This window comes from Symphodus melops (genome assembly GCF_947650265.1).
Source record: "Symphodus melops genome assembly, chromosome: 22".
NCBI classification, from domain to species: domain Eukaryota; kingdom Metazoa; phylum Chordata; class Actinopteri; order Labriformes; family Labridae; genus Symphodus; species Symphodus melops.
This window is the reverse complement of record NC_136712.1, coordinates 5,829,224-5,847,004: the sequence shown is the minus strand read 5'-3', so window position 1 is coordinate 5,847,004 and position 17,781 is coordinate 5,829,224. Positions and strand designations below refer to the sequence as shown.

The 17,781-nt window shown below is 40.9% G+C and overlaps 1 protein-coding gene across 5 annotated transcripts in view; it reads left to right on the top strand.

Annotated features, from left to right (window-relative positions):
- The window catches only part of cacna2d1a (calcium channel, voltage-dependent, alpha 2/delta subunit 1a), an 83,634-nt gene that overhangs the window by 56,718 nt on the left and 9,135 nt on the right, over positions 1-17,781 (top strand). For all 5 annotated transcript variants that reach the window (XM_079335123.1, XM_079335124.1, XM_079335122.1 and 2 more), the window contains 22 exons: positions 387-491; positions 599-677; positions 1,144-1,193; positions 1,308-1,397; positions 2,553-2,615; positions 3,270-3,353; positions 3,464-3,538; positions 5,247-5,318; positions 5,473-5,544; positions 5,648-5,709; positions 6,188-6,264; positions 9,701-9,761; positions 9,879-9,985; positions 11,952-12,036; positions 12,285-12,347; positions 13,030-13,139; positions 13,225-13,293; positions 13,686-13,753; positions 13,847-13,885; positions 13,977-14,048; positions 16,143-16,295; positions 17,435-17,487. In XM_079335123.1, the coding sequence (XP_079191249.1) occupies positions 387-491; positions 599-677; positions 1,144-1,193; positions 1,308-1,397; positions 2,553-2,615; positions 3,270-3,353; positions 3,464-3,538; positions 5,247-5,318; positions 5,473-5,544; positions 5,648-5,709; positions 6,188-6,264; positions 9,701-9,761; positions 9,879-9,985; positions 11,952-12,036; positions 12,285-12,347; positions 13,030-13,139; positions 13,225-13,293; positions 13,686-13,753; positions 13,847-13,885; positions 13,977-14,048; positions 16,143-16,295; positions 17,435-17,487 (1,709 nt within the window). The remainder of the gene's footprint in view (positions 1-386; positions 492-598; positions 678-1,143; positions 1,194-1,307; positions 1,398-2,552; positions 2,616-3,269; positions 3,354-3,463; positions 3,539-5,246; positions 5,319-5,472; positions 5,545-5,647; positions 5,710-6,187; positions 6,265-9,700; positions 9,762-9,878; positions 9,986-11,951; positions 12,037-12,284; positions 12,348-13,029; positions 13,140-13,224; positions 13,294-13,685; positions 13,754-13,846; positions 13,886-13,976; positions 14,049-16,142; positions 16,296-17,434; positions 17,488-17,781) is intronic.

Sequence of the window (17,781 nt, the reverse complement as noted above, 5' to 3'; positions counted from 1 at the left end):
TTTCTTGGTTATTATAACGACAACTTCCCTCGAGATATGCAGTCAATCAAAGTGGCTCCATTATGTTTTCTAATTAGTCTGTTATAATATACATTTATTTAACGTTTTAATTGAATTGTGAAAAATAAGTGATTGAGCAGACTGAAAGACAAACTGCCAACTCCACCTCAGCAGCATTAGCTTAAAGACTGAGTATGTGTCGCCCTCTTCTGGTGGATTCGTACATCACAGCTTGTTCAAACTGCTCCTGTCAGATGCATAAAGAGTTCTCACATCTTAATTCATTTCCCCAGCAGCTCCTTTAATAACATAAATGTGCTGTAAATGTTATCTGTTTGATTAAGTACTGGTTAGGATACCTAATGAATTAGCTCTGTATCTGACAGATGAATGTGTCCAGAGCAAACTGTAACAAGATCATCATGCTCTTCACTGACGGAGGAGAGGAGAGGGCAGAGGAGATCTTTGAAAAATACAACCCGACACAAGCGGTAGGACTTCAAATGTTCAGATTGTAGTAGAACACAGAAGTCTTTTTTATCTACTGTTCACTTACACATTCACTTTTTTTTTTTTAACTTACTATCTATCCATACAGGTGCGCATCTTTACATTTTCAGTGGGTCAACACAACTATGACAAAGGACCAATTCAGTGGATGGCCTGTAAGAATAAAGGTATGAGGTCACAATCAAGCTTAGATGTCCAAGCAAATTGGACACCAGTGGAAAGTGTAACGAAAGAAGTCAGCTGAATTCCTCTAATTTGCTTGAATGAACTCTGAAAAAGTTCCCTTTTTAACATTTTGACAATATTTGTGAACATGTGTCCACAGTTTGGCACTTGGAAACCTTTTGTGAAATTTGTTAGTCAGTGTTTCATGAGAAATGGAGGATTTTTAAACCAATTCTGCTTTTGGTTTTGTATGTTATCAATCTTAAACTAGAATTTTCATAGTCTGAAAACACCAAAACACTTCAAGAACTGTCATGTGTCAAGCAAAAAACAAAAACAAGATGCTCTCCACAGGTCCCAACATTGAAACCGTGTTTTTTTAATTCCTCTGTGTCGAATCTAAAATTGAAGCTGTATCATAATTTTTTATTATTTTTTTCTATGAATAATATCCTGTATTTGTCTCAGGGTACTATTACGAGATCCCATCTATAGGAGCCATCAGAATCAACACTCAGGTAAACTCCAGCGTTCTCGTCTCTTACTTCTTTGTGAGTGGCGCCCTCTTGTGGTCAAATGTTGGCTGTTCATGTTGCAAATCAAAAAGTCTCCTTCGTCTCCCGTCTTCGCAGGAGTACCTGGATGTTTTAGGCAGACCCATGGTTAAGGCTGACAGAAAGGCCAAGCAGGTTCAGTGGACCAACGTCTACCTTGACGCGCTGGTAGGTTGTATAAGAGGGGATACTTTGAGACGTGTGGGAAAACAAACGTGACCGAGGTTTTTGTAAAGTTCTGTGAGAACGAGACAAAATCTGTTTTCTGTCAGATAAACGATTTCAGATAAATCTTCGAAAAAGATTCCGAACATTTGCAGTTTGTCTTCTTGGTAAACTCAACTTCAGCCCTTTTCCAGTCTTGTTTGTGTAAAGACAGATAAACTTTGATTAGAAAAATGCTACATTTATCACTTATTTGTGGTGTTTAAGCTTCTGTTTTAGGCGACAGCGGAGATAAGAGAGCAGTCTGGTAAACTCTGCCAAATGGTTCGGCTGTCGTCATCTGTTCACTGATAACACGCTGTCAACTTTTGGGACTTTATCAACCCTGTCATCACCAAAAATGTCTCTGCCTTTTGTTACAGGAAGCATTTAGTTTTGTAAGACCTCAGTTTCAGTTTTCCTCGGGCACGTCTGGCGTTCATGGAGGACAACTCTCTGAAGTGATATTTAAATCATGTGACTAGCATATTCACAAGAAGGATTAAAAAAACTGGTTAGACATTATATAGTCTTATGTAGGCAGTAATATATTTATGCTGAATGCTTATCATATTTATGTGAAAAAGGCTCTTTTGAACTAGAGCCTTGGTAACCCTCTGAAGGACAGTTCTTAAATGACTCTTAATTTTCAATATACTGAAAATAACAAACGCAGTTGGATGGGAATAGTGTTGCCTCTTCTCGACTATTAAGTGTCTCAGTTTTTGGTTTCATCTCACTGTGTCTTTCGTCAGAACCTCCCTTTGTCTCCCCGTCATTGTAAAAGTCCCAGAGTTGTAATGTGGATGCAACGGCGTCTGCTGTTTATCCAACAACAGAGGAAGTACAGGAGCAATACTGTGAGGGAAACGGGTTTCAATGTAAACCATCTTACTTTGTCTGAAAGCAGCCTTTACAAGCATTCAGTATTACAACACTGACTGTCTTGTTTGTGTGTGAAGGTCATATAGAGGCATCCATATTCATTTCAGTGAAACACTCTGGAGAGTAGCTTTGAGTACAAAGTGCATGTGCTTCATGGTTTCCCACCTCTGTAAAAAGTAAATGTTAGTCTACATTCCAAATGTTAACACAATGTATGGCATGTTTCATGTTTAGGAGCTGGGCCTGGTGATCACTGGAACTCTACCTGTCTTTAACAAGACCAGCACAGGCTCCAAGGTAGGAGAAGAACACTTTTGTTTCTCATTTTGTCGTCTTTGTATCCTGTGGTTAACAATGACTTCCCAACTAGATTTATGGTGTGACACTTTGACCCCGTGAAAGAGTTGAAGTCTGTGGTTAAGTGACACAACCTAATGTTTACCAGACTAAAATAATAGACATGCAACATGATTACTCTCAATCATCCTCTTATAATTTCCTTTTATGCTCCTCTTTCTTGTGGCTCTCTCTTGTATCCTTTTGTTGACGCTCCGGTCCCCTTAAAGCTCTCCCACATGCCTCCCCAGGAAGTTGTCATAGAGCACATATCAAAAAAACATCAAACTTGTGGAGAGACAAATGATCCGGTAGCTAAGTGCTTCAAGATGAGTTTACATGTCTACATCGAAGGACTCGAGGTTACCTCCTCTGTGACTGCAAACTAAAGGCTGGAAATGCCTTGTCAGTGACTCATGGCGGCATGTAAAGCTGTTGGGAATGACACTGTCCAGATTTCTGTTGCACCCCATTTGCTTGATATCCTTCAGACAGCGCGGAGGGACTTGACTCATCCAGAGAGCGCAATAGAACTCAAGCATGTGTCTCACACTGGCTCTTTTCTTACCCCTAATTTACTCGCTTCTTTCCCCCCGGTTTGTTTTTTTCTCCTAGAAATCTCAAAACCAGCTCATCTTGGGTGTCATGGCGATTGATGTCTCCCTTGACGACATCAAGAGACTGACGCCTCGCTTTACTGTAAGAAAGCCTTTTTGTAAAACAGCCTTATTTCAGCTATATGACAGTTTTAGTAGATTCAAGTGCCTCCTCTAACGCACATCTTCCCCTTTTGTTTCATTCTTCTATAGTTTGGACCCAATGGCTACTACTTCGCCATTGATCCGAATGGATATGTGCTGCTCCATCCTAATCTTCAGCCGCTGGTAAGAGAAATCCCTGACATCATCATTTTCACCTGACATGTTGTTGTAAACATATGGGTAATGTGCCAAAGCCCATTAGTTTTTCATTAACAACGGTGGAACTGGCAAGAAAAACACAACACTCCTGATTGTGAATATAACGAGCTTTTGAGACACAGAGCCTGTTTACACGTGGTAGTTATTTACACGTGTACTCAATGATCCCATCACAAGTGGATAGCCATTCACAAATGAGTTGAGGGCCACTGGTAGCGTAGTGGTTATTGCAAGAACCCCATGTGGCAACCCAGGTACGAATCCCAACTTATGGCTCCTTTCCTGTATGTCACTCCCTACTCTTCCTCTCCCCGAGTTCTGACACTGTCCACTGTCCTGTCTCTAAATCCATTAAAACAACCACAGCAGCTGAACTTCACACTGGAGTGTCTGTTAGCAGTTAGGTTTGTGTTTTACGCTCTTCTTCTTTATAGTTTCTCCAGGAAAAAAAAAAAAAAAAGCATTCCAGACAGCCCGCCCCTGTACTGTCCTTATTTGATGTTGAAGTCCCTGTTGGACACGAGGCTCTAAGAAGGCAGATCATATTGTAAAACACTCTTGTTGTTTACAAGATGTCAGGAAAAAAACGAAGCGGTTTGTGTCACTCACAGGTCATGTGCTTTGAGCATCATCACCCTCTTCTGCTCGCCCACCGGGAAACCCCACAAGATAACACTCGCTGTGTTCATACAGCAGTTTTAGTCCAAACAGGCAAGAGAAAAATCTGCAGAGAGTGGAGGTGAAAACTGCGGCTGCTGCCACACTCGCACATGCAGCTCACCCTCAAGAATGTGAGGGGTGGTCAGATATTCACATATGGATAAAAATACGAAAAACATTTTCAATAAACGTTATTATAAATGAATGTAGGATGAAAGGGGATTTAAAAGCATGAACAATGCTAAAAGAATGAAATCCGACAAGCGCTCTGACACCCAGCATGGCCTCGGCCCTCAGGATACTAGACAGCCCTTCAGTGGTTCAAGAACATATCAGCATATACACTCCTCAAAGAATGTGTACATATGCAGCCCAGACTAACTCCCAACGCGTCTCAATCTGAGTGCCTCATGTCCATGCCTCTCACAGTGATTCAGGTGTGTTTACACCTGTACTCCGAGCTGCCCACTTGTGATCAGACCACTGAGGATGCATGTTAGTACCCGGTGTAAACAGGACCATTGAATATGTCTAGTGTTTTCTCCATTGCAGAGCGATTGTGTATATGTTTTGTCCTGCTAGCATAAAGCTAGCAATAAACAGTATCTCTGCCGCAGATGTAATGTTTGTGTGAGTTACCACTCTGACTTTGTTTGTGCGGTTTGGCTGACTTTTGAATTCGTATTGTAAATGGTCCAATTGTTCCGAGTGTTGTTTGTTGAAAGATAGCAAGATGTTTTTCATTGGCCTTTGAGAGTTGCGCTCTTCTTGTAAATTACGCATGCACACATTGGTCACAGATGATTACAACACTCAAATGTCAGCGTTGACGGAGAAATTAGACCATAACATGTTCCCCTAATGGAGGCTACAGAAAAATGGTATGCATCCTAATCTCTTTTGGAAACACCAGCTCAACAACTGATGTTTGATTTGCTCTGCGTTGTAGTCAAAGCCCGTGAATTATAAATGCAACATGTACGACCGACTGATTGCTTGCGTTTCTCTGCAGACTGCCAAGTTTAATGAACCTGTAACGCTGGACTTCCTGGATGCAGAGCTGGAAAACGACATCAAAGTGGAGGTTTGGAAAATAGATGACTCCACCTGTGTGCTTCCATGAGCTCTTGTCAGAATCAATAGTGCTGTGTGGTGAAGTTTCTAAACGTTGTGCGATGGATTAATTGTTTCCTTTTATAATTTTCTGATGAATTACTTTTTGATTATTCGGCCCACAGATAAGAAAGAAAATGATCGACGGCCTGACCGGGAACTACACCATTTCTACTTTAGTAAAATCACAAGACGAGGTAATGTCATCATTCAGGGATTTTGGAAGTCCAAGACAATTATAAACACATTTACTTTGCAATGAAATCTACTGATGTTCCAACCCAACTTTTGCCTTCAAAGCGCTACATTGATTTAGGTCAGAGGACGTACAGCTTTGCACCGGTGAAGGGGACAGATTACAGGTAAATAAGTGTGACGTCTCATGAATAATTGAACACGCAGTCCCAAAATAGAGGTAATCCAGATGTTTTTCATTGACAGAGTTTGCAAAATGTTCCTGATAATTGCATAAAAGTATTTTGTTCTCATTTGCACTGGAGCTGGACGGTGGTCTTGAGTTTAGGATGAAGTCCAGGCACAATTTAAAGTGTTCTAGGTGGAGCACTGAGGGGCCTGCCTGATGCTATAAAGATTCTTAGCAGGAGTTACTGAAAGATCTTCGACGGCGCTTTTACAAATTCTTTCTCAAAATATGTTTTTTCACATGTTAATTTCACATGTTAATTGGGTGTATTGTGCAAGATTGTGAGCAAGCGGAGTGGATGTATTTAAGATTGATTACAATTTAAAAGGGCTTTGTGTGAAAGTGCATCGCAATAAAATTCTTACTACAAACTTTTCTTCTATTTTGTGTTGAGATTGTGTGTATTTTCTCTTCAGCCTGGCCCTGGTGCTTCCAGACTACAGTATGCATTACATCCAGACAACGATCAGCGACACCATCACCCAGGCAAAATGTAAGTGCCACTAAAAAAAAGCTCAAACATTTGTGCCCTTCTTACTTTTTCCATTCAGTCAAATTTATTTTTTATTTGTTTGGTGAATGTTGGGCTCTGTCGGCGAACATCCTTTCGTCACATCATTTTTCTCCATTTAAGGCAGAGACAGTCAGAGTTAATGGTTCCTATCCATCACTTACAGTGCCCCGAGCACACCCAAACTGCAAGCCCTTGCTTCTTGTATATAGATATGGTAACGCTGACACTCATTTGTGGTGATGTTTAAAGATTTTGTTTGCCAGACAGCAGGATGAGTGGCTCCAGTGTCTATCACACTTACAGTGCTCGTGAAATAATTTACTACTAAATGCATCATTTTATGTGCATGCCTGTGTCTTTAAGTGGATGAATGTGTGGGTACGCGTTTTTGTCAGTGGCTCAGAAGTTCCATATGCAGCGATGTCCTCTCATATCTCTTTTGAGCAATGTGTTTCCACTATTAAAACATTGAATCATAGTATTTCTCAAAGGACAGTTTTATTGTGTGTGTGTGTGTGTGTGTGTGTGTGTGTGTGTGTGTGTGTGTGTGTGTGTGTGTGTGTGTGTGTGTGTGTGTGTGTGTGTGTGTGTGTGTGTGTGTGTGTGTGTGTGTGTGTGTGTGTGTGTGTCTGTGTCTGTGTCTGTGTCTGTGTCTGTGTCTGTGTCTGTGTGTGTGTGTCTGTGTGTGTGTGTGTGTGTGAACTAAATTTAAAGTGAAGCCTATTTCTCTGACTGTATGTTTTCTTTGATTTGTATATTTGACCTCCATACTTAACAGCTACGTATCCTGTACTATCTTGTGTATTTCCAACAACAAAAAGAAAGATGATTTACTCTGCTCCAAAGTGTCTCACACCTTTTGGGTCTAAGTTCCCCACTTTTTGGCGTCTTAAATAAACAAACTCAATCTCAAGTGTACATTTCATCACTTTTATATTTAGTTGTAAAGTGTAATTTTGAGTTGCAGCACAATTCGAAATGAGCCGTGGCAGCCAATCAAGTAGCCTGTACTGTATCTGAGATGTGAGCGGGGGATTGGAAGCTTTATACTTGAGCGACTGGATCAGAAATGAGAACGAGAGTCAAGAAAATGAAAAGATAATATTCAAGCTGTTAAGTTTATTACAGGTTGTTAAATATTATCTCATCTATGAACAAAAATAAATTAATTCATGACTTTGACAATATGAAGGAAACAAAATAGTTCAACTAAGTCCAAAGTCCAATGAGCATCAATGGAAGCTTATATGAAAAGAATATGTAATTAGAAAATGATAAAGTCGACATTTGTTATAAATACTTTTCTGACTCTGCACACATGGCTTCTACATGCACTCATTTATGTCAATTTGTTTTGATTTGATCAAACGTTAGTCTACACTTTAGTCTAAACAAAGTGCCAAAGCCCAGCAGTTAACCCAAGTAATGAATTGACCTTAACAGGTCATTAAACAAACACTCTAATAAGAACGTTTTTGCTTGTATTAGGAGGAAGTAGCGCAAGGATTCCCCCCCTGTGCTTCACCTTATACCGCCCTAACACTCTGCTGCACTCTCACACACGCAGAGGCATGATGTTTTCATTATCTGTTTTTCTTTAACTAATAGCTCGTGATTAATAATGACAATTCTGCAACACTGAATCAAGCCGCCGTCTGCACTCACACAAGTAGCGCTTTGCATGCAACGCGTGCCCACACAGTGTGCCTCACATGGCGTGTGTGTGCGCCTGCATTCACGCTTATATACTCAACCCCCCACCTGTTGCAACAGCTCTCAGATGTGGTTTTGGCACTGCAGTCCAAAGAACAGACAGCAGGATGTTTGTATTTTTTTAAGGTGATCCCATAAAGGAGAAAGCTGTGAGTCTGAGCCCAAAACGTTGTTTGGTACTTTTCTTTTTTTTGTTGTTGTTGTTGTCTTAACTTTTCTTCTCCTTGACTCACTTTGCCTTTTTACAAGCGAGTTAAATAACTTCTAATTAAAGACAGGAACCCTGTTGACACACGTGGCTGCGTGTCTCCGGTGTGTCCTTCTGTGTGCTTTGTCATCAGTTGTGTTGTGTGTGATCACTCCATCAAGAAAGTACACAGAACACTTACAGCTCTGGATGAACTGAAACTGAAGCCTGGTGTGTGTGTGTTCGACTTCAGGGCTGGCTTTTGTCTCACATGGTTCAATGAGTGATATTGATTCATGTTGAAATCCATGCAGACGGTGCTTAGACACCACATTTATTCAGTTGTAGAACAAAGTGTTCACAAAGTTGGCAGAAGTGTCATCACGAGTGTGAAAAGGCATGCAAAAGTGCATAAAAAATAAGCAGTTGACACTCCCCAAGTCTCTCTGCTATCCATCATTACTAGATACTTTGTTGGATTAGTAAGTGCTGACCGAATATCAAAGAAATAAGCACATGGGTGCAATTATTTCCCAATCATAACCACCGAAACAGGACAAAGAGAAGCCCATGTCGTCATGAGAAATGTAGCTGTGTAGAATAATCTATTGTGGACACGCCACGCTTTTGAGAATGTCAAAGGAACGGGACGTTTATAAGCTGTGGTTCATTTTCAGTTTTATGTGCAGTATTGTAGTGCAAATATTCCATAAAGTGCAGATTAACTGTATCACCAGAAGAATGCTAATGCTAATGGTAAAAGTACATCATCAAAAGTTCTGACCACATTATAAGCCGCTGGTTGTTTTCTCCATCAGCATCATCTCCATTTCCATCCAAAGGCCTTAAACCTTTTGTTGGGAATGCAATATTTCTATTCAGGGCTTGCTCTGTGAATAAAATATTGTGTCACCTTTGACCCCTGTGGTTTTACCCTGTCCTTTTTCCCCCCCCTTTCTTTTCCCTCTCGTCTTTTCCTCCCCGGGGGACGAATCTCTCATTCGCTCACTTTCTCTCTGCTGGGATTTTTTTCCACTCCAGGGGAAAATGGCAAGTATTTTCCTTTTTATACTTTCATCTCTCTCCTCCTGTTCTCGAACCTTGCCGATCCTTGGCCCGGCATGTCTGGCAAAGTCTGTTGTGATACTTGTACTGTGTTTATTTGATTTTCTCTTTTTGATTTTTGTGCAGAATAAAGTTCACAACCGTTGTTGTGTGGTAAATGTGGCCTAAATGTTCATATTTTCTTTTTGAGTACCAACTCTTACCTTACAAAATGTATTTCCATTTTTTGTATTTCAAAGGATTTAACTTTTTTAAGAAGGTATTTCTCTCTTCAGTCTATCAAGACATGGCATCTTGTTGTTGTTTTTTAAAAACTCTTAATACATATTGAGAAGGAGGTTTGCATTAAGCAAGGTCAAAAAAAAAAAAAGTCATCTGTGTTCAATGATTAGTTCTGTTTGACTTTTAACAGCAAAAAATAAATGAATAAATACTTCCTTTACCTTTCAGTTTCTGAAAGTCTGCTGGTGGACAAATTTGATGAATATGGATATACATATATTGCACCAAGGTAAGACCAAACACAGTTTGTTTGGATTGCAACTTGGCAGCGAGGAAAATCTCAACCTTGGGATTCATTTTTTTCCTCTTTCGTTGATTTTCTTTAAACCTCTGTTGTTTGCCACAGGGTGTACTGTAAGGATCTGAAGCCGCCTGATAAGGACTCAAACAACACAGAGTTCCTCATGGAATTCAACGATTACATCGACATAAAGACTCCAAACAACCCCATGTGTGAGTATCACAACCAACTCATATATTTTCAATGAGAATCAAACAGACCCTATTTACATCTCAAAGAGCTGCAATGCTTTACAGTGTTTGTGAACGAATCTTAGCCATCTGGCTTTGCATTAAGGCGTGCATTGAACATTTAATGGAAAATCGCCAATGGAAACCGATTCCCAGAGGTTTCTTTTTCCAGTGAAACGCAGGTCTTGCTGGATGGTTTCGTTGCGCATGACCAAGCAAAGCTTTGTGATGTGGAACCCCTGTGTTCGTGTTACCCATGTGATGCTAACTCTAAAAGTCTGACCATCACACGCCTGGGTGCACATGTGTGAGGCACGGCGGCTTAGATGTGACACACTCGCTCGTGCACACACACACAGTGCTCACCAATAATGTGCCTTCCACACCCAACCTATACCCGCTCGACCTCATCCAATTACTGTGTGTTTGTGAGAAAGAGCAGGACACGTCAAGCCAGGAGCACGAGCGGAGCAATAAAACACAAATCAGGGGCCACTGGACCTTCTCCCAAACATCTGACCAACGCATTAACATCACTGCCATTGGTTCAGACACTCATTGATATGCATTTATACCCACTGAGTAAAACAAGAGGTCCCCAGGTGTTCATAAAAGATCTCCTTTATGTATAGTTTGACGATTTGAGTTTGGGAACTTAGTTCAAACATCTCAAGAAAATCAATCTAATAAAAACGTTCTCCCAATTGAATTATTACTAGCTCCAATTATTAGCTGCTACTTTAATGCAGTCCACAGAGAGTTTAAAGGGAGAAGTAAAGTAAGGCCCATGTGGACTGTTGGCGGCTTGAGTATCGTTACACGCTTTCCTCCGTTAAGCCACTGCAGTGGCGCAAGAGTTGAAGTACATTAAGAATTCCTGGGCTGCCTTCAATAAAGTATCCTTAATGAAAACCATTGCCCAAAGAGAAAAGGTGGAGTGTGCTGGGTGGGGGGGGGGGGGGGGTAAAGTGTTACACCAGCTGTTTTCTCTGATGTGTGTGGTGTGTCATAAAGGTGGGGAAGAGGTGGTGGGGGTATATCAACGAGTCTCGATGTTAATGGTGTGAAGCAGGTTGTTGGAGAGTTCAAAGTGGTGGGCACTGCCAATGATTCGACGAGCAGCTTTTTTTCAACCAGTTATATTTGTCAGGTGGTCTTGTCAGACATTTTGGGGGAAAAAAGGAAAGTAACACCTTTACCAACCAATTTGGCCAGCTGGTTTGATCATCCAATCTGCCTCATATCTACAAGACATGCCTTGATGTGACTAGAAAGCATCACTCTGTCAGATTGTCCCTATTTTGTTCCTTCAAACTCGCTCCCAAGATGGCTTTTATCTGCTCGTAAGTTTAGTTATATAACCAAGCCCCCATGCAATCAACACTCAGTGAAACGTGTTGTCATTTGGTTACTTTTTCTCCCATCACTCTTTTCACACACATCATTATGCATTCCGTTTTTGCGGTTGATGCTCCTCGGGAATTTATCCGACTTATTCCAGCTGATTCCTGTTACACAGGCATACCAAGCCAAGCTGGAAACAATACATAGGGTATCACCATTTTTTAAGATGGAAACTTGATCAAAAGTTGATTAAAGACTGAATAGTTAGTCACAAACTTTGACAATGTCTGGTTAATCAACAGGCACACAAATGATATTGAGGGATGACATGTTGGGGTCTTATGTTCAGATTCAGACTTTATTTATCCCAGAAGTTTTACAGCCTATCGAGCCATTAAAAGAAGCAAAGACAACATAAAGGACATAAACACATCACAGCAGCGTTCCATTACATTCACATGTCAGTACCAACAATTCAGCAGATGAACAGGGCGACCAATGAGGAACCAGCGCAAGCAATGTAGAATTTCATAAATAAATACAATGCCAGGAATGTATTTAAAAAAAATGCATAGATACATCATGCGATATTTTGTCTGTGTAGGTAATGTGGAACTGGTGAACAGATTGCTTTTGGATGCTGGCATCACCTCCGAATTGGTTAAGAATTGGAAAGATAATGAATGGCTGTGAGTACACCCTGCATCTTACACACCACCCATCATTAGCTCTTTTTTTTCATGATACACAGCAAACAAACAAAAATGTGGCATCACTTATTCTATAGATGGTATTTGGTAATGAATGTGTACACTGAAAAATACAATACAGATGGTTCAGCTATTTCAGCATCACCTATAAATGTCTTGCAGACTTAAAGCACATTCCAGATTTTTGTAACTGTGTGTTTTATAGCTTTATCTTCTCTGCTTGTCAGGCATGGTGTCCTTGCCAGATTTGTTGCCACCGATGGAGGGATCACACGGGTCTATCCCAAGAGGTACTTATCAAGTTCATATGGAAGGAAGAATGGATTTAAAGCTCTGGAACAAGAAAATATGTTCAGGATTATCTAAAAAGGGTGAAAAACATGGTCTGCCAAGCAAGCTGCAGTTAATCCACTGATGCTTTAAATGCTACAAATATAGGCATTTTGAACATTCACCCATCCATTCGCTGCCACTTGTCAGAGTTTGAGTTTCGACTTAAGAGCTACCATATGGTCTTGTTATTAGAGAGCAGGAACTACAGAAAGATATGGATTATAAGCACAAAAGAAGTGCCCATAAGCTCAGAATTAAAACACATTAACTTAAGACCCAGGTATGTAAATGATTTTATCCCCTCCCTGTGTTGGGGAGGGGACATTTACTCGAGGGTGACAGGAAAAAAGTCTGGGTGAAAATGAAAAATTCACACTTGCAGCTCACCTGGAAAATTTCAGATCCATTTATTGTGGGTTGTGTATTTTTGTTGTGTTTCGCTAACAGTGAAGAAGACTGATATGACCTCAGTGTAAGTTATTATAAGAACAAAGTGCCAACTCTAGACGGAACAGGTTTTAATGTATTGATAAGTACTGAATTATTAAGTGAATCAAACTGTACCTCACAAAGTAAAAGGACCGCAGGCTCTAAAGAGATCACAGTTGTGGCATTGTTTTTGCTCGATGTATTTGTCAGCGCTGGGCTGGAATGGACGGAAAAAGCGGAGACGTACGAGTCAAGTTTCTACAAGAGAAGTTTGGAAAATGACGTTTACGTCTTCACACCTTATGCTAAAAAAGAAAACAGTGAGTAAATCACAAACACAGAGTTTAGTGTCTTAATGTGTCTGCTCATGTGTACAGTGTTTCATTGTTCTTCTTCTTCTTGTAGTAAGTGAATCCCTTCTGGTGAGCAGAGCAGTAAACCTCAACATCGACGGTGTCATACTCAAACCAGCTGGTGAGGACACATGCACACAGACGCACTTAAACCAAAAAGGACCTAATTTACACCTTTCTACTTTTTATTTCTTCAGCGGTCTACCACCTACGGATTCACTTAGCTCTATTAGTGTGATTTAAACACTTACATTTGCAACCTTATAGCCTTCACCCATTTCATTTCTTAATATCTTAAGACATACAGGGCCATAATTAACGGACTGCTGCACTTCATTTGTCTGATTCTCCCTCTCTCTCTGACATATACACACAAACACACACAAGCCACACATCAAGTTGTCTGCTCTCCTGTGATCCTTGGCCAAGTTTGGATTTTCTAAGTTCAGAGAGTAAAGTTGATGCAGAGGTCCAACATGATCTAGGATGTCTGGCTTTTATGTTTCACCACAGTGGTTGGTGTGAAGTTGGACATTAGTGCCTGGATGGAGAGCTTCATTAATACCACACAGAAGTTGAATGTAAGTAGATTCTGTCTGCTTTGCGTCTACAATCGAGGACTCATACGCGATCCAGACTCTGACTTGTCATTATTGTGTATATTTCCTTTGTAGTGCAATGATGAGATCTGTGGCTGTCTTCGAAACGATAAGGTAAAAGGTTAAACTGAATATTTTCCCCTTATTATTTATGGACAAGAGTCATTCAAATGTAAGACTTTTTAATATCTTGATGTGATTACAGAATGTAGATTGTGTGATTCTGGATGACGGCGGCTTTCTGGTGATGACCAATCAAGAGGACGATATTGAAAAGGTGGGTCCGCAGTTTGCTTACATTTATAAAACTGAAGATTGAGGCAGGTAAACTTTGATTCCCAGTTTCAGAAAACAGCTTACAAGTTTGAAAGGCCTTAACTGTTCTGTAGTTAACGCCTTATTTTTATTTACTTTTTAGGCTTGAGCAGAAAATTGGAAGAAATGTCTGCAGGGGTCTGTGGTTTTCTTGCTGACTTTTCTTTTTTGGATCATTAGAAATTGATTGATTGTCATTATTATGACATCAGTCATTCATATTTTTATGAGGGGAAAATATCATTCTATAGTTCCTGTTATTTGAAATGGCGTATGTCAGCCATCTGACTAAGAAAAAGCCTTTGTCTGTAAAGTGAGTTTGCTCATTGATATTATTTCTGTCAAAATGAGGATTGAACATGAAATTGTTGAAACGAAGCCAAAAAGGCTCGTCAGATGACACTGCACTAACAGTGAACCTATCAAGTCAAAATGCATTTGTTCTTTGTTGAACTCATTTAGAGTTTGAGTCTTCAGTTTACAGTGCTAAGGGTCAAATTCCTAAGTACATGTTGAGTCCCCAAGTCCAAGCTCAGTCCCACGTGTTGCTCTTCTGTATGTTTTTTGCTGTAAGACACATGCATGTTTGTCAGCGTTTTCAAGTCCAGGTCCATGTCAAGTCATAAATCTTGAAAATGAGAACTTGGGTCAGACTACTTTCAATACGTCTACATTTTCACTTAACTGCACAAACAATTAAAAGCCTCTTTAACACAATTGGACCCATCTCTTCCTGTCCTGACAGATACAAAAACACACTTTCAGTTGTGTTTTCCCTATAGCCCTGTGTTAAGTGCAGGCACCCCTGCCACTGCCTGAGTAAACGTTTTTTCATGCAGCCTCGGCTCCTTGCTAATCAGTGCTGGGTGTGCGTCGGATAAATCAGTGGCCCTCTGAAGTTTGGCAGCAGCACTAAAACCCGGGGGCCCGAGGCTTTGTTTAGAGAAGGCTGTGTGCCCTCAATCATATTTCCTACTGGAGCGAAGTTTCTCTCTCTCTGTGTAAGCTTTTGCTCGCTCGCTCTCTCTCTCCCGCTTTATGTCTTCCTCTCTTGAGCTCGTTCCTTTTCTTTCTCCACAACCCTCGGGGAGTCTGCAGCCAACAGGGCTGTGACTGTTAATTCATTATTTGTGTTATTGCACGGGGGAAGGAGAGAAGGCTCATTTTACCGTATAGATTGGAAGATTTATATATCCTTTGGCTGTTGGACTAAAGAGGAATGGATGTGTGGAGGACGGCTTGTTAACACCCACCTCACAAAGTGGAAGGAAAAGGATAGTTTGCCTTTCCTCAAACACATACACACACCACATGACCATCTTTTAGCACGCGCACACACACACACACACACACACACACACACACACACACACACACACACACACACACACACACACCAAGAGAGAGAGAGTACATATGTACATACTCCCTCCTGAATACACAGGCACTTAAACACTCCCATGCACACGGTCGTGTCACACCTCTAAAATACTGAGACAAACTGCTTCCTCTTAGTGGGAATTTATGGCTGCTTGGTGGACTGTGTAAATCAGATTATACTGAAGTCCATCATCCTGGCTTGAGCGTGATTTACTGTGTTTGTGTGTATCAACGCTTTTTTTTTATCAAAACACACACTTGTAAGGTTTGGAGTACAGTAATGTGTGTGAGTTGCATCTACTTGACATACCTTCTTTTTACTAACTGGCCGAGAGCAGTAACTTCTGAAGAAATCTTGTCTGACTAAATGGCGCCACTGCTGCTTTTAACTACTGATCATAACTATGTTATGTTATGCTAAGCTAACTACCAGAAAGTTCTAGCTGCATATTCAAAAAAAATCATAATCCTATGAGTAGTGTAGATCTGCTTTAACTAACTCTGGCCCTTTTATTGTCCGTGTTGAAACAAGTGCACATACTGACACAGTATTTATCCAAATCCAGTTTCTAAATCAAATTCTAACATCTTCATTATTTTTGAGGTCAAGTACTTGTATTTGTTTTAACATTGTTTTGTTCTCTGAAAGGTTTTCGTTTCATCTCCTTGTTCGCAGATCGGCAAGTTCTTTGGCACCCTTGACCCGATCCTCATGAGAAACCTTGTTAACTCATCCCTGTTCACCTTTAAGAAGACCTTCGACTACCAGTCGCTCTGTGACCCCAAAAGGGAGAGCAAGGCGGATGCAGGCCTGCGATCTGTCTACGTGGTGAGTTACATAAGCCAGAGACCATTTACAAAAAACTGACCATGCTTCAACACACACACACACACACACACACACACACACACACACACACACACACACACACACACACACACACACACACACACACACACACAAGCCACCCACATGTGCACACTTACATGTTCACACTTTCTGTTATCCATTCAAATAGATGTATATATTTCCATGCATTAGCTCACAGACAGATGCAAGGACACATGCATCGCTTTGTAGCCAAAGCTGTTTGCAAGCACACTTCCAAATGGTCAAACACTTGTACGTGCACACAAACCTTCACACACCAGGGAGCCATAAATCTGGATGGAGCAGATGAGAAGGGAAGCAGAGGGTATGGTGAAAGCGTTAGAGGGGGAGTTGCAGTAACAGTAACAGGATTAGGTGGTCGAGCTTGCTTGGCTAACACGGCGAGTGATGTAGAAAGAGGCACTGTTTTTCATCACTTACAGCACATACAAGTTTGAGTGATATGATGCAAACACGGCTGCAGACATTTAACTAATTCTGATGGATTTCTATTCGGTGCTCAGATCTCCTCACAGGCAGAGGATGTTAGATGTTAGACCCAAGATGTTGTGTTATTTGTAGGTATTTATAAATGCAGAAATTCCACTCAATGCTAGAAAATTGGAGCCATACAATTTCCCGACTTGGACTTTATGTGTTTACAACTCGCCAGTGACCAAGGTGAGATGAAAGGTGCTGATATTGTCTGATCAAAGCCGCGGTCTACTGCCAGTGATGCCTCTGACACGGTTAGTTAAGACTCCTCGATGACTCAAGACACCGACAACTGAAGAGAAAGGATACAACAGTGATTCACCAAAACAAGGCCCTCGCATGCTAGCCCTAATCAGAGCAGCATGTTGGGCCTTTTGATTCAAACCGTGTGCTGCTTTGTTTTCTCACTGGCTCCCTGTTTACATATTTACGCATCTGTTGAGACGGATTGTCTTCCAATTTCCTCTGAAGAAAATAAAATCTCCACCTCGGACCTTTCACCTGGCCAAACTGGACAGTCTGCAGCCACTGTAAACACAAGCAGGATGTTCAGCGTTGTCTTATTCTAGGGGGTTAATTCTCATTTTGTTTGTCCCTCTCAGCCCACAGTCGCAGATATTTTGAGTCTAGGATGGTGGGCGACAGCTGCAACCTGGTGAGTCCCTTTTTCTTTTTTTTCCAGAACTTTTTCAGCGTGTAAATACTATAAAGCTCTGCAATATAAGTCCTTAAACCTAGAGTGTAATGGATAGCAGGCCAGGATTTGTTCCTACAAAATGGACACATAGCATCTGTTTAACAGCTGAATTGTTCCCAGGACAGTACGCATTCCAAAAAATCTTCTTTTGATTTATTGTTGCATTAGCATTTACACAGAATATTTATTGTACATTATGTTCCAATGAATCCAGATTTTTGTTCATCCTTGGGGGTGGGGCGGGGGGTTTGC